At 45.3% G+C, this 19952-nt stretch overlaps 1 protein-coding gene across 1 annotated transcript; it reads left to right on the forward strand.

Annotated features, from left to right (window-relative positions):
* The first annotated feature begins 177 nt into the window (after nt 1-177).
* On the forward strand, nt 178-8411 carry Mesd (mesoderm development LRP chaperone). The gene is made up of 3 exons (XM_051206635.1): nt 178-408; nt 5262-5494; nt 7073-8411. Exons 1-3 carry the CDS (start codon nt 220-222, stop codon nt 7329-7331), a joined length of 681 nt encoding a protein of 226 aa, XP_051062592.1. The 5' UTR covers nt 178-219; the 3' UTR covers nt 7332-8411.
* Nucleotides 8412-19952: the final 11541 nt, after the last annotated feature.

A 19952-nucleotide genomic window follows, 5' to 3' on the forward strand; every position in this document is an offset into this window, starting at 1 on the left:
GGCGCGGTAGGCTTCTGACGGTGGGAGGCGGAGCCACTCGCCCCTGAGTTTGCGAGGGTGGGACTGAGAGGCGAGTACGGGGCGTGGTTCTGGGCGGAGCCCTCCTGGGGCGGGGACGGGAGACAGGGGGCGGGGCGGGGGCTAGACCCGGGCTCCCGGACTTCGCGCGCTGTCTGCGCAGGCTCAGTGTGCACGCCGTCGCTACTCTGGGCGGCTAACATGGCGGCGTCCGCCTGGCTGTGCGCGGTCCTCCTGTTTTTGTGTGCCTCGGACCTTCTGCTGCTCCCTCCTCCTGGGGCCTGCGCGGCCGACACGCCGGGCGAAGCCACCCCACCTCCACAGAAAAAGAAGAAGGACATTCGCGATTACAATGATGCCGACATGGCGCGACTTCTGGAGCAATGGGAGGTCCGTGCCGCCCTACTCCCGGGCCTAGCTTCATTCAGATCCCTTCTCGCTAACCCTTATCCCCTTGGTCTGTGCCCCTTTGACTTCTATCCCCTGATCTCTAGCCCTGTCCTGTACCCGGGGGCCTTATTGACTGTTCCAAGTTGCTGCTGACAACCCCCCTCTGGTGCCTCTCTTCATTCCACCATGGCCTGGCCCCTCTTCCCCAGTGTCCTCCACTGCCGTGGCTTCTCGGCCACTGGTCAGGATTTGGCCTCTCACCAGTTATGCCCCGCTTTTCCTGCTATGCCCCGTGGTCTCTACATTGATCTTGGTGGGCAGTGAGCTGGGAAACAGGGAGAGAGTGCTCTGGAGGAGTGTTCCCTCATTCCGCCCACTTGTTCTGAGTGAGTGGGCTGTGAAGGTTGTCACTCGAGGACGATTTTTAGCTTTGATAGTGCTCTTTCCAAATATAGAGGGTTTCCGACTCCTTTCGTTGTATGTTCCTGCTTTTGTAATTTCGTGGGCGGGTTGATTTTACTGGTCGGGGGAGGTAAGGGAACTCAGGGTTTTCTTTCAAGGGGACAGTGGATTTGTGTTGTGAGAGGCCGTTTTCGGGTGTTACTTGAGTGCACTGGGGTGTGTAGTCACAGTAAGTATGAATAGGATGCTAAGGAGAGGTTACTGGTCAGAAGCACATTGCATCCTTCCCCCTTTCCAAAAGTGGTTGTACTGTCCTGTTTGATTTGCACAGCTGATGGACAGGAGTCACACAATTACTCACTGTGTAACTTTAGGCAGGTTGTCTCTTTCTGCAAGAGAACTCCCAAGGTTTGTTTCCGATGCTGATGTCTTAACTCACAGCTAACTCTATATTGTTGGAAGGCGGTAAAGACTTTTGGACATAAATTTAAAACAACCAGGTGCTGAATTTGACTAGAAGAAAAGGGGCTCCTGTTTTCATGTTATCTGTACCCAGCCGAAAAATTGGAGTAGTGGGGCCATGGTAGTTCATGTTTGTAATTGCAGTACTTGAGAGACTGGTGGAGGAGACTAGCCTGAGCTACCTGGTAAATTTCAAACTAGTTTGGCCTTCACAGTGAGACCCTGTCCCAAAAGAGAGAAGAAAAATGATAGTGGATTTGAATGGGCATGTGTATGACTAATGGGGAAGCCTCTCATTCTTTTCTTGATTTCAAACTGCCTTTTTTGTCTAGTAAACAGTGCCTTTTAATCTGCCAAAGTGAGAACCTTACCAGGTGAGAAGCTTTGCCATGGACAACGCTCAGATACTGAGAAAGAGGAGGGTGCAGAAATGAGCAAGCCATCTGTCAGAAAATAGTTGGCTCCTATAAAGAGAAGATGCTGTGGGAACATCAGAAGGCTGCAGGGAAGAGGTTGCCTTTTAGATAGGATAAGGAGAGTGTGTGAGAAGAGTCTGTGAGAGAGACCTGCCTACTGGGCAGAGACTAACAGGCTAATATTCAGTACGTTTAAACTTGTGATTTTGGTCTGGTAGAGCTCTCTGTGCCTATGTGTGTTCCTCAGCATGTGTGTAAAGGTCAGAGAACAAGTTGGGTGTGGGTGGTCGGTGCTTTCCTTCCACCAAGTGACTTTTGGGCATTGAACTCAGGTCATCAAGTGTGCCCAAGGCAAACATCTTTAACTCATCAGCTCACTGGGGATTTTTATTTGTCTATTTGTTGTTCACATTTTTCTATTAGTTGATCTTGTTTGTTTGCTTTGCTGTCCTGGAACTTGCTCTGTAGACCAGGCTGGCCTTGAACTCATAGGGATCTGCCTGAGTCTGCCTTCCAGGTGCTGGGATTAAAGGCATGTGCCACCACTACCTTATTAGTTTATATTCTACTGTTAGTAATTCACCCCTTTTTTCTTTGTGTCAGCACAGACAAATTCACCTAAGCTTGTGAATTTGGTCCAGTACAGCTCTGTGGAAGGAAGTGTTGTTCATCTCAAAATAGTTGCAAGTATTAATTGAGAAAACTGGAAGGACTTGGAAGAGTACAGCGCATAGTCAGTATTCAGTGTCAGAGCTAATTAATCTAGGCTGGGTCTGAAGCAAAATAATAGTGAAGGTTTCTGGGAACCAGGTCAGTGAGGTCCAGAATACCATAGGATCTGCACTTCTCTTAGAAGTAGTGAGTGAGTGGGTCTAATGGTGGTGAAAGTTGTCTAACTCAGATATTGTAGCACTACATGTCCATACGTAATCATCTCCACCCTGTTTCTAGTCTTTCTTTATGAAAACATAATTTTTGTAGCTGTAATCAGTACAAGTGGACTTTTAAAAGTCCTGTTTGTTTTCTCTGATACCTATTAAGCAGTTTTCCTTGGGCCGTCTTTCTAGGTATAGTTTCAAGCAAGTTTAGAATGTGCCCTGGAGCTGTTAGGTTTTGAGTAGGGGAATGCCAAGATTAGGACTAAACTTGATGGAGAGTTAGTCACTCTGGAAGTGGGGGATGGGTAAACTGGGAGGACTTTGAAGTCTGCTGTACAGTATCTCCTTTAATCCTCTCTCTTTGGTGATAAGGGAGGCTCTGTTTCCTGAAGGCTGACCTTGAGGCATCTTGAAGCAATTTGCCCAGGGTCACAGTGGGTTAGCCTAGTTTGGAATCCTGTCATTTGACTTAAGAGCCTATTTAACCACTTAGCTACAGTGCTGCATTGGTGTGCACTGTGCAGGTGGGTTATAATGAACACTTTGAGTGTGAAGCCTAAAGCCTGAACCAGTGACACAGGAGGGAGAAATACAATCTTGTGACCCTCGTTTACTGTTCAGCCTTATCCAGAGGGAAGTGTGTGACCCCATCTTCTATCGCTCTGAACCAGGGAATGCCTCACTTGGCCAGCTGCCATGCAGATTGAGCTGCTGTATTTAGACTCTACAGATGTGAACTCTCTTCCCCTGGTTCTCCTCTGAGAGAAGGTTCTGATGCAATGCAGTCTTTTTGTCAGGGCTCTGATTCCTTCCTAATCGCATGAGTGTTTGCTGAGGACCCTGCCTCAGATGTGTACAGAGGAGGTGAGGGCTCTGTGGAAACTGATGGTGAGTCCCAGGTGGCCCTGGAAATAGATGTTATTTCATTTTTTGTGGAGGCCAGAGGGATTGAAAGCCAGAAAAAGATATTTAAATTTGGCATACAGGTCTTCTTGTAAATGCATAAGTTGTGCTGTGCTGGTTCTTTGAGGCTCATCTGATTCCTTGAGCTGTTTGCTTTGAAGACTAGAGATAAGATGTGTCCAAGTGGAGTATTCTAGTAACTCAGCAGATAGTAGCTATTATCAAGAACCCTGAAAGAAGAAAAGAGTTCAGCTTGGTTGTCCGCAGACAACTGTGAGGCTTGGTGAAACCAGTTGACAGTGCAAGACTAGGTGTTTGATGCACACCTGTAGTTCTGGCCTGTGTCCCACTCTATCACTCTCCACTTTATTCCCCTGGGGCAGGGTCTCTTTCTGAACCTGAAGCTAGGTGAGTGACCAGCAGACTCCAGCCATTTTCCTCTTTCCTCCCCAGTGCTGGGATTATAGGCCTGAGAGGCCATGCCTAGCTTTTAAGTTGGTATTAGTTTATTTTGTGTGAGCCATAGGTCAGAGAACAAGTTGGGTGTGAGTGGTCAGTTCTTTCCTTCCATTGTGTGGGTCCTGGGGATTGAACTCAGGTCATCAAGTGTGCCAAAGCAAGCGACCTTTACCCACTGAGCCAACTCAACAGCCCTTTTGGGGTTGTTATTTTTGTTGTGTACCAGTTATTTTGCTCTATTTATTAGCTATTTATTGGTATTCTACTATTAATAATGCATTCTTTTTTCTCTTTCATTTCTTTATGTCAGTATGGACTTCATTTGGAGAGTTATAAATCCTCCTCCTCCCATGTTTACATCTTCCCCCAAGTGAGGAATCTGCTGTAGTTGCCCTCAGCATGTCTACACCTCTGTCGGTTCCCGAATCCACAGAAGGTGCTTTCAGAATCACTAGATCACACCACTGCATAGAACTGACGCACCACCTGGGATTGAACATGTGTGTGCAGTGTGTTGAGGGTTTTAAGTATTCAGCATGAGGAGTTTGTTATGCTCTGCTGGGGATGGGACCCAGGCCCCTGGGCAATGACAGGAAAGCACCCTGTCATTGAGCTCATAATAAGTTTTGGATAGTGTAACCCACACCTTATTGAAATACAAAACTGGTGAGTTGATGGGGTCACAGACCATCACAGCAGATGCTCCTTCATGTTTGTTCTCAGTCAGGTCCACCTTACATCTTTCTCCCAAGGCAGCCAATGTGCTAATTTTTTCCATTCCATATTCATTTTACCTGTTCTTAATACTTTAAACAAGGGGGGTTGTATAGTATGTCTTTTGTGCCTATCATGTGTGATTTTTTAAAAATAAAGTTGTCTTAGTGATGTTGGAGATTGACCCCAAGGCCTCACATATGCTAGGCAAGCACTCTACTACTAAGCCATGTCCCCAGCCCTTTTATAGTCAAGATCTTGCTAAATTGCATAAGTTGGCCTTGTTTTCTTCACCTTTCTCCTTGATCTGCTAAGTCATTGGACTTATGGACCTTAGCCTATATTTGAGATTTGTTGTAAGTGTATTTGATTTATTTTGCTATTTGTATTTTCACAACAATACCTGAATGTGTCTGTCTGTATAATCTTCCACGTTGGGTAGGTTCTTTGAGCGTAAAAAATCATAGAAACCTATATGACACAGGAACCCTGAGTGGTGTTAGGGGAATCTTTTTGATTGTAGTAATTTGGTAATGTGTACCCCTGCTTCTCACATCATGGGCAGTACCTGTGCAATTGGAGAGTGATGATAGGGCTAATGCTCCTTCTCTCCTGGCAGAAAGATGATGACATAGAAGAAGGAGACCTTCCAGAGCATAAGAGACCCTCAGCACCCGTTGACTTCTCAAAGCTAGACCCAGGCAAGCCTGAGAGCATCTTGAAAATGACAAAGAAAGGGAAGACTCTGATGATGTTTGTCACCGTGTCAGGGAACCCCACCGAGAAGGAGACAGAGGAAATCACCAGCCTGTGGCAGGGCAGCCTGTTCAATGCCAACTATGATGTTCAGAGGTAAAGACCCAGGCTAAGCAGCTTTCCTGGGGTTTGGGGGAAGGGTGGATGCATTTGACTATTACTGTGTAGCTCTGGCCATTTAGTCCAGCAGGCCTCACTCCTCACACTTAAAGATCCTCCTGGCTCTGCCTCCCCAGCAGCTTTGTGTCACCTCACCTGAATGTGTGCTGGGGATTTTTCTGGGGCTGAAGCAGGGTGTCTTTTTGGCAGGGCATCTTTTTTGGACCTTTCCTGTCTGAATTCTTTTAAATTTATTTAAATATTTTTTTTTCTTTAAGCATTTGGGTTTGTTTGTTTGTTTGTTTGTTTGTTTTGCTTTTTTTTTGTCAAAATCAGTAAGTTTGTTTTAATATCTTGTTTGATGTTAAATTTTGTTTTTCTTTGTCCCTCTAACTTTTACTTCATCAGAATAAAGAATTGTATTGCTTAGCCTCTTAGAAGGATGAATGTTATAGCTCTATAGTCCGTGGTATAGCTGTATTGATACATGCAGCTCTAATAGGTGACAAATTACTAATGTGAAAATGTCAACAAGTCTGTTTTCAAAGACCATATTATCTTAAAGTACAATTGGAAATATTCTACTTTATATATATTTCATACAGTATATTTTTGATCATGCTTACCACCCTCCCTGCCTTCCTGTGTTCATTCTTAGCACCCTCTCTTCCCTTCCCAGCCAACTATGAGTATCCTATTTTTAGAGCCTGCTTTTCCTCCTCAACAATACTTAACAATAGTTGTGAAATTCTAGGTCTTCAGATGAAGTGACGAGAAAGGACAGGAGTTTCTAAGGGTGCACAGGCCAGCATAATGCCTTCTGTATGTGTCTTTTTAGTACTGCTGTCTAGTGGACACCTTGCAATTGAAGGGGGCAGGTTTGATGTGCTCAGAAGCAGAAGCAGCATGCCTTCTGGCCATGCTTCTGTGTGTCACCAGACTCATGCTGCTCTTTTTTTGCTTCCTGGGCTTGGCTGAGTGGGGATAAGCTGAGCTGCTTGTACCTGACCATGACGGTTAGGGTTTCTACCAGGTTGTTAGGAGTCCTTGTGGGCCTTGAGGAAGAAGAGTCTTGTAGAACCTGCCATATGCCAGTGATGGCTGGGCACAGTGGCACATGCCTGCAATCTCAGCACTTGAGGGTGAAGTCAGGAGGCTCTGAAGTTCAAAGTCATTTTCCTATCAAGTCATCTTGGGGTACATGAGACCATTTATCAAGGAAAAACAAAACACCCCCCCAAAAAACCCCAACAATAACTCCCTCCCCCCAAAATGGGAACCCCCTCTCCTAGCATCACAGCTATGCTCCTCACAGCTCCTGGGGAGTTTTTCTTTTATGGTCTCTTGACAAGGTCCTCCTTTATGCCTAGGCAACTTCAGCCTCTGCTTTTTTTCAAGATCCAAGCAGCATGCTTGTTTAGAGCTCAGGGAACATTAAAGTCAGCAGCCACTTGGCCCAAGGCAGTACAGTCTGCTGTTCTGTGTTTGTGTGGAATTGAAGTGTGGTTCTGTGCCCCAACTTTCTCTGATCTTGGCACCTCACTAGCATTGCTAACTAGTGGCTTCTCTGTCTAGGTTCATCGTGGGCTCAGACCGTGCTATCTTCATGCTCCGGGATGGGAGCTATGCCTGGGAGATTAAGGACTTTTTGGTCAGCCAAGACAGGTGTGCTGATGTCACTCTAGAGGGACAGGTGTACCCTGGCAAAGGAGGAGGAAGCAAGGAGAAAAATAAAACAAAGCCAGAGAAGGGTAAAAAGAAGAAGGAGGGAAATGCCAAATCACGGGCTTCCAAGGAAGACAATCGGGCTGGTAGCAGAAGAGAAGACCTCTAGCAGGTGGCAAGTTTCCTGACGGGCAAGCAGGACCAGACACAGGACCAGACACAGCCCCTTGCGGGCCCGTGGGGCAATTGGGTGCAGGAACCTGCATACCAGATGACATGCTCATATCTTCTAGAAAGGGTCAGTGCATGCCCTCTGGTCAGTATCACAGTTACTGTATGAAGGCTTCACACACACGAAGGCAGGGCTTTGTGATTGGTAGTGGACACTGGCAAGACATACTAACTGTGGCATCACCTGACATGGAAACTTGATAGATGTTTTGTACCTCTTATATCTGGTGAGTCCTTGACACCCCCAGAGTACCACTCCTTCCTCTTCACTGAACCTGATGTGTCTGTGCGTGCAATAAGCTCTGTCAGACAAGCTTGAGAACCTGTAGCTTGTCTGAGGCAGACATTGATTGTGCAGTTGGTGAAGATATATGAGCTGTGCAGCTGGCTCTGCACACCCAGGATCCAGACAGCAAGTTCATTATACAGGACAGGTGTATTCACGAGATGGCGCCACCCAAAACCTAAGGAATCATTTCAGATGGCTTCACTTCTCGTGAGTTCAGGGGATCCATCGTCTGTCAGTCTCCCTGTGGTTGTAGAAGGGTTGCTGTCCTTTCTCATGTGAAGAGGGAAGGGTGATTCCCGTGAGAGCTCGTGCTCTCATGACCCGACAGCTGTAAAGTCGGTGAGGAGGGACCAGCAGAATCTTCCAGAGAGGACCTCATCTGCAGTATTTCTAAGTGTTTTTCTTTGATAAAGTGCCTAAACCTGTGCTTTTGTATGGTACTCTCATGGTGTGCTGCTGTTCACATCTGGGTTTTGCTGTTTGTAGGTTGGAGCCTATATAAAAACATTTCTGTGAGGATGCCTTTTCTAAGAACTTACATTCTTTAAAACCTCAGTTGTGGTTTTAAGAAATTCAAAATAGTACATGTATACATACATGGCTAGAAAGTGTCACTGTCAGTGTTGCAGTGTGGAGAACTGCCCTACCCTGCTGCCAATACTTACCCAGTGGAGCTACTGTTGATAATTGGTTTTTCAAAAATAAAGTATGTTTACTGGCTTCCAGTGATATATATATATATATATATATATATATATATATATATATATATATATGTATTATATATATTCTGTCCTCATTTTGGTCCCAATTTATGTTCATCTTAGTGAGCCATATCCTCTCCCCTCCCCAGCTCAGGGTGTCCTGGATGCAACCTGCTGAGCCTCTAAAGAAAGAGGCTTTTCTTGGTCCTCAAACATTGTGAGCCTGGGAAGATTATCTGCTACTGTCCTGCTTGAGGGTGCTGCCAATTCAGAAGCCGGGACAGGGCACCCAGCTTAGTGGTGTCTGGGCCCAGCAAATCTGAGACAAGCCGCATTCCTGGGGTTTGCCTATTTCCACAGGAGGCAGTTGATTGGCTGCTATCATGTCTGTAACTCTGATCATCTTGTCCCGTAGCTGGAAGTCTTCATGTTGCAGACATAGGGTTGTCACTGCTGTGTGATATGAACCCATTTCACCAAAGTCATGCACCATCTGTGATGTACTTGATGTTACTAGGTGCCAAGGACAGTGAAGACATGGCAGAAAAGACAAATGGCCTACACAATGTGAAATGGTAGCCATGGGGAGAATGGGACAAAAGTGGCATGGAGGAGGCCAGATGGGCAGAATCGTTACCTTGTTGGGTGATCAGTGGCCCCACCGAGAGCCAGAAGAAATATACAGTTGAGGGAATAGCAGAGGCGAAGCAGCAGAAACGGACTCCAGGGAGGCTGTGGAAGAGTCTAGGCTGGGGAGTAAAGACTGCAGGGGGTGCTGGAGTTTGGGGTGCCTGAGTGGTTAGTACTGTCTGGTAGGACTGAGAGCCTCCCAGGTTTACAGGTAGGGGGGCTTGAACTAGCACTCAGTCTGTGCTTCTTGTTGTTCCTAGTTTTTGGCTGTGTATTCCAAGCGGTAATGAACAGATTTTCTTCTCCAAACATATACTTATTTGCTACTAGAAATTACATTAGCGTATGAAGATTGCGTATTATTACAATTCAATTGTTTGAAATCCGGATAAATCTAATGTCTTCCCTAATTAGTAATATTACCCAAACTGCTCAGTGTTTCTGCATTCCTTCAAATCTTGTGTTCAAGTTTCTCAAGCACAAGGGGCTGGGATGTACCCGTGCTTCTTTGAGTCAGAGGAGAATAAAAGTATATGGAAGTCATTCTTCTACAAACTACAGATTCCTTACAGTGGTACCAAGGTAGGAAAAGCAGGTATAGTGATACAAATGCCTGTAATCCCAGTGTTTGGGAAGTAGAGGTGGGAGGATCAGGGGTTCGAGGCTAGCCCAGTCAGACCAGGTTACTTAGTTTGAGGCCAGCCTCAGCTGTACCTGAAATCCTGCCCTCCCCCCAAAAAAACAAAACACTAAAAAAAATGAGGAATAGTTGTGAGAAATCTGTCACACAACTTACAGGTACTCAGAATTCTTGGTGTGCAGTCTTAGCATAGAGTAGCTTTCTCAGCCTCCTACATAAATTAACCCTGCACCATGATTTCTCTCTAGTCTCGTGCTCCCAGAAGGACCTGCTGCTGCCACAGTGACTGCAGCTGCATCTGGACAGCACACTGCTTCACTCCAGTGTCCTCAAGGCCACCATCTCCTCAGGGAGAGCCAGCTCAGTGCTCCAGGATGCTCCTGTGCTGGAAATGGGTCCTGGCATTGAGTCAGTTGTCAGCATTTCTGAGCAGGACTTTCAGGACAGCCAAGGCTACATAGAGAAACCCTGTCTTAAAAAACCAAAAAGAAAAAAGGACTGGTTATCTTCTGTGAACATTCTGTTAACCTTTATGTTTGCAGGACAATGTGGCTTTGTGAGGTTTTCTTCAGCTTATTACATTCCACCCCTTTGGAGAGGTCTGAGATCACATCATATCATTACCCATGGAAGAGAGTGGTTTTTCTAGCAGAGTCTAAAAGTCCTTACTTTAAAAAAAAGTTTTTTTTTTCTTTACATTTATTTGTGCAGCATATATGTTGGCATGCAAATGTCCTGGATCCTATGTGGAGGTCTGAGGACAGGAAACTTGTTAGAGTTGGTTCCTTCCTTATATTATGTGGGTCTCAGGGATTGAACTCAGGTCACGAGGCTTGGCTCCAAGTGCCTTTACCCACAGAACCATCTTGCCAGCCCATATCTTTCTACTAATCAATATTCTGTCATTTTGCTGGAAAGCATAATCATGCTGGTTTTTATGAATTTTCAATTACAGATTCAGCTCCTTCTCTTTGATTTAAAAGAATTGTATAAAGCCTGTCTTTTATTGTCAATTTAGTTGTAGTTTTCTGTACGGATTTTGCACAGCAATTTTTTCCTTAGTTCTAAATTTATGTATTTATTTATTTATTTTTGTTTTTTTACATTGAGTCAAGATATTCCTATGGTGCTCTGGCTGACCTCAAATTCATTATTTAGCCCAGACTAGCCTGCAACAGAAGATCCTCCTGCTTTAGCTCCTTGAATACTAAGTTTACATGTATTACCTGCCATGCCTGGCTCTGAAATGATTTCTAAAAATCCATCAGTTTTTAAATCTCATCCTCAAGCTATTTGACTTAAAAATAAAATTTTTATTAAGTTCTCCAACTCAGAAAAGCTCAAATGGAGACTCTCCACCTTGTATATATATCTGATAGAGTATTTGTCTGTATTGAGAATGGGGATATGGCTCAGTTAGTAATGCTTGATAGCATGCACAGAGGCCAAGAGTCAGTCCCAACCATCTCCTAACCCCAGTTTGATGATGACATAGTGACACAGGGCTATAACACAAGTACATAGGAGGCAGAGGCAGGAGGACCAGAAGTTCAAAGTCACCCTTGGCTACTTAGGAAATTTGAGGTCAGCCAGCCTGGAGTAATGAGACTTTGTCTCAGAGAGAGAGAGAGAAAAAATTATATATGTATGTATGTGTTAGTATTGACTTGCTGTATTCTTTTGCTGTTGTCTTAATTCTGAATGTCTGGGTAGATGCCATACCTATTTCTTTCCTCTTTCACTCATTGTTCAGTAGACACAGCTTTCCATCCTTTCCCAGCCTTAAGCTAACAGCAGCATTTGCAGTGAATTCTCCTGGACCTCTCTCCCGCACTGAGCTGGGAAGATGTGATCTCTAGCTGGATGCTGCTTTCTCAAAACTGAGCAGTGAGGAGAGACGGATTCAGAGAGCTTGGCCTTGTTTGGCAGGTGGCCTCCGCCTCCTGTGCTTTAAAAAATGCCTAGACTGGGGTCTTTCTCCCAGGTTGGGGAGAAGCAGCCTCGACTTTAGAGCCTCCTCCCCTCTAGAAGTGGACCCTTTGTCAGGACAGGATACATATTTTCAGCTTACTTATCTGTCTTTGTAGAAACCCTTTTCATTTGCACTTCCCACTAAAGGACCCACCATGTGTGAATTTTTTGGTTTTTGTTTCTTTTTTTGGGGGGGGGACAGGGTTTCTCTGTGTAACAGTCTTGGTTGTCCTGGAACTCACTCAGTAGACCAGGCTAGCCTCAAACTCACAGAGATCCTCCTGCTTCTGCCTCCAGAGTTCTGGGATTAAAGGCATGCACCACCACCATCTGGCCCCATAATTTGTTTTATATGTAACAATACAGTTTACATGCTAAATAACCCTAGAATAGAATCAACTGATAAGGTTTTCAAGATTTGTTATTACTATTTTTAAGTTATATGTATATGTGTTTATGTGTGTACGTTCCCTCAGCATCTGGAAGAGGACATCAGATATCCTGGAGATGGAGTTATAGGCAATTGTTGGCTACTTGGACTTGAGTACTAGAAACCCAATGTAGGCCCTCTACAAAAGCATTGTGTACTGTTTATATTTGTCTGTCTGTCTGTCTATCTATCTGTCTATCTAGCTATCTATCTGTCATCTATCCATCTATTTATGTATTTATTTATTGAGACAATGTCTCACTATGTAGTTTTGGATGGCCTGGCATGCTCTATCTATTCAAGTGCTGGGATTAAAGGTGTGCACCATCATACCTAGCTTCATAGAGTTTTGAACGGAAGGGGGGAGGGAGAAAATTTCAAGTTACAAAATCTCTCCTTCCTCAGCAGTTTTTTGTTTTTTAATCACTTGAAGTAGGTCAGTGTCACAAACAGATGAAGTCGAATCTGATTCCTGTTGTAATGGTCAATGAAATTGGAGAGAATGGCTTCAAAGGAAGAAAACAATGGATTCTTCTGGAGTGCTAAAATGCTTTTTTGCAGTTTGCTCATGGTAAACATTTCAAATTCCCTGAATTCCCAGGGATTTTTGTTTTTGAATAACAATTGAAATCTTGATTTTGTTTGGTTTTGTTGTTTGTTTCTGAAACAGGGTCTTGCTCTGCAGCCTTATCACACCCATCTGAAGCGTTGTTTTTTACTAGGATGATATCACAAAGCAGGTTGTGGTAGCGCATGCTTGAACTCCCAGCACTTCAGAGGCGGAGATGTGAGATGCAAGTTCAAGGCCAGCCTGGGCTAAACACCAAGACTTATAAATAGATAGTAAACCACAGCAATGGTTAAAAGTTCTGAGAAAGAAAGAATGGGCTAATTAGATGTCTCAACAGGTGAAAGTGCTTGGTGAAAACATGAAACATCTGACAAGCAAACTAACAAAAAACTGAGTTTGATCCCTGGGTCCCACAATAGAAAGACCGGAGGATCAGCCCCAGAAAATTGTTCTTTGACTTGGTGTGTGTGCTTGTCATACCGCACACTACACAATAACAGTAAAATAAGAACAAGTGATGGTGAACAGCTGTAATCCAACACTTGGGAGAGGAAGGTGGGAAAAGCAGCAATTCACACCACCCTCAGCAACAGAGGGGTTCAAGCCCCTTTGGCCTTCCTAAGACTACATCTCAAAACAACTTCCTCTGTCAACACATCTTTCTCACTTAATCAAGTTTCCTCTGGGGCCACTGTCTCTGACCATTATCTTCAGATTGATGTCATCATAGCAGACATAGAATTTCATTTGTTGTTGTTTCTGTCTCCCTGTCTGGGCTTTAAGCTCAGCAGTCTTGTGACTGTAGCACCTCCATCCTTGTATAGTGCCATATTTTCACTTAGAATTTTACAGATGACGTCATGGAAAACGTAGGGTCAGATGTGGCTCCAGAAAAGACTGCAGAAGTGCTTGAGCCAGATTGATCCTGTCTCTGTAACACGGCCCCAGACCTTAGCAGAACTGACTCCATGATAGAAGTACCGTTCAGGCCATAAAACTCAGCATGTAGGCAGCACCACTTGCCAAAATGAAAGCAAAGATCTAATCCATCAAAGTCCGTAGTTCTGGGAAAGCCTTTAAATGTACTAATCTTGCCTTTTGGCTTCTGTAGTTCTGCTTCTGTTCTGTTCTTGTTAAACAAAGTATGTCAACTCAGGATATAGTCTTTGCACTTAGAATCTCACCCCAAGAAAGGCTCAGGGCTACACTGGGACAGAGCATCGGGTATAGTTACTGGTGGATAGCCCCAAACAGCCTCCTGTCTGTCTCTTTCTAGGAGTACCCTCTGCAGCCCAAGGCTCCAGCTACCCTGCTAGCCTGCCAAATCTATCCTGCTGTTCCATTCCCTAGATAGTCATGGGACCAGAGATGAACACCTGACCCCAAGGCATCCTCTATGAGGTTGTCAAGTCAGATCCTTCTTAGCCAGAGACTGATTCAATGGCTGAGTTCTTGTGACTGGACAGCAAGATGGAAGGTCCAGTTGCAGAGGTGTCTGGACTGGCTCTGTCTGGGTTTCTGACTTGGGTTGTGTTGCTTTAGGTTGCTATTGAGTTCTGAGAGGTCAAGATCCATGAGGGCAAGTTTGGAGAAGCTTCTGTATTTTAGACTTCTACTTCTTCCCCAGCTTTCCCTTGTTTTGTTCAGTCCCATGTACGAGGGGACAGAGAACCACCCAGGGTCACTGCATTGGTCACTGCTTGTTACCCAATGCTAAGTAACTTCTCTGTTACTTCTGAACTTACAGTTCCTGATGAAATTAGGCCCCTCATTTTAACTTGAAGGTTACCGAGGTAAAGATATCTCCTACTGTATGTTGCCACTTCTGAAAGGGTTGTACCAATTCATCACCGCATTATGGAAGCAGACCTGTCAATCCAGATGTGCAGTGGAGTCAGCCAACTTATTAAAAGACAAAACAAAACATTCTTTGTGGGAGACAGAGGCAAGTGGACCTCTGTGAGTTCAAGACCATCAAGGTCTACAAAGCAAGTTCCAGGAGAGCCAGGGTTGTTACACAGAAAAACCCTGTCTTGAACAACAACAAAAACCAAGAAACAGAAGAAAATACTTTTGTGTGTGTGTGTTTTCGAGACAGAGTTTCTCTGTATAATAGCCCTAGCTGTCCTGGAACTCACTCTGTAGACCAGGCTGGCTTTGAACTCACAGAGATTGGTCTGCCTCTGCCTCCTGAGTGTTGGGATTAAAGGTTTATGCCACCTCTCCTTGCCAATAATTTATTCTTTTGCCTCATAATCTTGGTGATCTCTGTTAATGAAAAACATTGAAATGGCAAGGATGGGACCAGTAGAATGGATCTGCTGGTAGAGGTACCTGCTATTGAGCTTGACAACCTAAGTCTTTCCCTGGAACCCATATGGTGGGTTGGAAGAACCTGCAATGGCACTATTTTAGGAGTCTCTAGAAAGTTTAGAAGATGGGGCCCAGTCAGAGGAAGGAACTTAATTGGAGGCATGCCTTTCCAGTCTATATCTGGTCCTCAACCCCTTCCTCTCTGGTTCCGTTTCTGTGAACAACCTCCTCCACATGTTTCCACTACCATGCCAGGATACTCCTCCCTAGTGCATGGGACCAAGCAACAAGGAACCGAACTATGAAGACAGCCAAGTGTTCAACCTCTGTTATGTCAGACATCCCGTCACAGTGAAGAAAGGTAGCATGATATCCCATGAAGTTTTCAACCTCGGCCACCCCTGACATGATATTTTAGCAAGGACCCAGGAAGCCAAGATTCCCTCACTTCTGGTGTATCTCTGCCATCTTCATCCACCTACCCTGCCTCAGCTGTAAGTTCCACCTGCTCATATTGTGTTCAGACGCTCTCTTCGGTTGCAATAGTTCCAGGTTAGAACCCATTTTTATTGTCTTCGACTGTGGTCGGGTTGGCTTTGCGGAAGTTCCATTGCAGAGCTGTCTGCAGCAGCAAGCTTGTTCTAGGCTGGTGGTCTTCCTCCTTCCTAATGTTGTGACCCCTTAGTACAGTCCCTCATGTTGTGGTGACCCCTGACAAAACTTTCATTGCTCCTTCATAACTGTGTGGAAGGGTCGTGTGGGCATAGATTTTAACGCTTATGCCCGTGCTCACAGCAGCCCTGCAGCTGCGATGATATAGCTTATTTACAGAATGGTGTGCTGAGGCACAAGCAGTGAGAGCCCCGCCTCCTTCACCAGACTCCTGTCAATCAGAGGTGGCTGCACACCCCTGACGCCCATGCACTTGAGAGGTGGAGGCAATAGGCGTGTGAAAACGTCTTAAAAAGGCTCCAGCCCATTAACGTAAAATTTTATGTTCTCTCTTCTTTATAGTCTGAAAAACAAAGCAGCCCTTGGGAAGTGATTTGTAATCACTCCCCACACTGTCTTCCCATTCTGGAGCCATTTGTAATTAGAGTGTTGTGTCCACTAGGGGGCAGCAGAGACTGGCTGTACCAGGCTGTTTAACCACAGTCTTCTGGTGAGAATTCTTCACTTAGTAATTCATTGCTCAATCATGCACCAAGTGTTTTATGAAAAATCTGCCTGCACCTTGTCTCTCAATTTCTCTTTGAAATTCAAATGATCATTGACCCCTGTGCATCCTTTATTGGAACATAAATTAATTTAGGTTGACGAGACTGTTGGGTGGGTAAGCTGGATCTCAAGATTCACTAGGTGGAAGGAAAGGACTAACTCCTAAAAATTGTCTTCTGACTTACATACAAGCACCATGTCATGTGACCACCCAATACATTTTTAAATAATTTATATCACCCCAGCAGCCGTATATGGTAGACATCATATCTATCACCTTACACACAGAGAAGCTTAGACCCAGAGAAGTTAGCATTCCCCCCCCCCAAGTCCAATCACAAAGAAATGACAAAAGCAGGGTTTGAACTCATGGTTTGGCCTGTGAAGTCTGCCATAGTTCTTCTAATTTGCCTGGAGGTCCTGCTGCATGGGCTTCTCTGCAGACCCACCTGCTTGTTGGACCAAACACTCCCTGACCAAGCTAGACACTGATGGATCCTAGGGATCGTGAGGGTGATGGTAGTGGAGGTGAACAAGGCAGACAGGTCCCCTCCTGGCATTTACAAACTTCATTGCATGATATGACAGGCCAGTCCCTAAGCTATGCATAGGTCTTCAATCCTTGGCTCTCTTTTCCCCTTCAAGGTGGCTGTTGGCTAGCTTTTAGCTTGAGGCCTGCTAGACCTCTGCCCTCATGAACTGTGCCATACTAGGCGAGTCACTGAGTCCCTTGCCTATGCATACCACTAGACACTGTTGCAAGTTTCTACCTTGAAGAAGCATTGTGAGGGTCAAGTGAGCTAACCCACCCAAAAGTTTACAATACCATCACAGCATTTGTGCTGGTTTGAATAGCAATGGCCCCCACAGGCTCAAATGTTTGAAAGCTTGGTCATTACAGACTGGAACTACCTGAGAAAGATTAGAAAGTGTGGCCTTGTTGAGGAAGTGTGTTACTGGGGGTGGGCTTTGGGTTTCAGAAGCCCAAGCCAGGCCCAGTGTCTCTTTTTCTTCCTGCTGCCTGCAGATCCAGATGTGGAACTCTCAGCTACCTCTCCACCACATCTGCCTGTGTGCTGCTATGCCATGCTTCCTGCCAGAATGATAATAGACTAAACCTCTGAAACTGTAAGCCAGCCCCTAATTAAATGCTTTCTTTATGAGAGTTGCCTTGGTCATAATTCCTCTTCTCTTCACAGCAACCAATAGCGCTCTGGCTAAGACAGCTTTCTATGTTTTTTTTTTTTTTTTCTTGCTTGTTCATTTGGGGGGGGACATTCTTGTTTGTTTGTTTGTTATCATAGACACACACACAGAGGCTTACAAGGGTTGAATTCAGTTTAAATTTCCCAGTCATAGCACCACCTCTGCAGCATTCTCCGTCGGAGGATATGCTGGCTCATTTTATGTCAACTTGACACAAGCTAGAGGTATCTGAGAGGAGGGGACCTCAATTGAGAAAATGCCTCCATAAGATCCAGCTATAAGGCATTTTCTTAATTAGAGATTGATGGGGAAGGGCCCAGCCCATAGCGGGTGGTGCCATCCCTGGGCTAATAGTTCTGGGTTCTACAAGAAGACGGGCTGAGCAAGCCAGTAAGCAGCACTCCTCCATGGCCTCTGCATCAGCTCTGCCTCTATATTCTTGCCCTGTTTGAATTCCTGTCCTGACTTCATTCAATAATGGACTCCAATGTGGAAGTGTGAGCCGAATAAACCCTTTCCTCCCAACTTGCCTTTTTGGTCATGCTGTTTCATTGCAGCAGCAGCAACCCTAAGACAAAGGGCCAGGACTCTTTTCACTGTGATTTTAAACCCTGAAGTAGATGGCTGGGATGGAAAACAGGGATAGTTCTAGAAGAATGGACACATGCCCAGTGTGAATAGCACAGCTTCCTTCCAGGCAGGAAAGTTTGCTGATCCCACCACTGTGGTACTTGACTGAACTGTGACAATGGCCTTCTCTCCTAGGTGAGATTGCCTTGCTTGAGGGACCAGATTAAGGCAGAGTCCAAGAGTCTTCCATGACTAGCAGGAGGCTATAGGCTGACGTGATACTTGATGACACAAAGATTTTAAAGAGTTCCCGCCCAGTGCTATTAAGCCAGTGACTAAAAAGTCCTTTCCACTGGGTTCCAATGTGGGGACAGCTGAACTGGCAGCCAGGTCACTGGCAGGGTCTCCTGAGGGTTTGCTGAGCTATCTAAACACTGTGAACCTCATCAGCCTACTTGCCAGATCCCTGCTAGATGCTCACCACCACACCCAGAATGCTTTTGTCTTTTTTCTTCTCTCCAAGAGTCTCCTGAGGCCCCCAGGTGACATTCTAGAGTCAATGGTTTAGGGTCCTGGCTTTGGGCCTAAGGGGCTGTCCTGGGTGGAATGCTGGGAATGCCAGGGCATGTGGTCTGCTCCTGTCAGCCTGTATACTTCCCATGGCAGGGAGACTCCAGCCATGCCTGACACACAGGCCTCTTTGATGCTCTCCTCACTTAGGCCCCAAGCCGGTGACTGTGGCTGTCATCACAGAAGCTCTACAGATTAACCTCTTCTATGAGCGGGTGCCTGGGCTCTCTGGGCTCTATGGGCTTGAGATTTATATCTTAGAAGAAATGGCACAAAGGGGTCCCTCATCCCAAAGCAAGGAGATCCCTGACTCGTCTAGGACAGACCTTCATTGTAGATTCCCTGAGACCTATGTTCCCTTGTTTGAACCTCTGCAGGGTAGGGATGGACATTTCTGTCTTTGAGCTCTTCTTGACAGCATATATCCAAATCCAGAATGTGTCACCTTTCTGGGCCTCAGTTGGAGTTTAGCCAAGGGTATAACCAGGGAGGCATTTGCCACTTAAACAAATAACTTCTGTTTTTATTTTATGTATATGAATGCTTTGCCTCCCCGGTGGCCATAGAGATCAGGAGGCATTGGGTCACTTGTAACCAGAGTTACACACCTGTGAGCCACCATCTGGGCAGTAGGAATAGAACTTGGGTCCTCTGAAAAAGCAGTCAGGGATCTTAACTACTGAGCCACCTGCCCAGCAGTTTGCTGCTCTGGGCAGCAAACTTCTTTAGGGTTTTGAGATGCACAGCTAATGGGGAGGAGCTACAAAGCTCTGGGGGAGAGGCGGTGGGATACAAGAAGAGGCTTGAATCAAAATCAGTCCACCAGCATGCACAGTGGCAGCTCCAGACAGGGCTGGGAAGCTCACAGGAGAGGCATTGTCCCAGGGAGGCCAAGTACAGCCAGCCAAGATGCCAACTCATGAGAGACTGTCCCAGGGATGTGTGATGAGGAAATTTCCCAGAGCTACTAAGTAAAGAATGAGGCAGGTATGAGCACCAAACTGCAAGAGGAATGAGAGCTTAGCCTTAGGTAGAGAGAGCTGACTGTGTGTGTGCGTGTATGTGTGTCTGAAAAAGTGTATGAGGGTAAATGAGTGTGTGAATGTGTGTGAGGGTATATAAGTGTGGGTACTTATGAGTGTTCATATGACTACAAATGTATATGTTAGTTTGAATGAGAAATGGCTCCCATGGGATCATGTATTTGAATATTTGGTTGGTCCCCAGTTGGTGGTGGTGTTTGCCAACAATATGCAATATGCAATATTTAGGAGGTAAAAGCTTGCTGGAGGAACGATGTGTCTTGGGGGAGGGCTTTGAGAGTCTTACACTGTTTCCTTGTTGTGGGGTAAATCTAGTTGTTCATTGTGAAGAATATATATATATATATACATATATATATATATATATATATATATATGCCAAGGTACCTTCTGATGGGTTTAAT

This window comes from Phodopus roborovskii, unplaced genomic scaffold (genome assembly GCF_943737965.1).
Source record: "Phodopus roborovskii unplaced genomic scaffold, PHOROB, whole genome shotgun sequence".
Taxonomy (NCBI): Eukaryota; Metazoa; Chordata; class Mammalia; order Rodentia; family Cricetidae; genus Phodopus; species Phodopus roborovskii.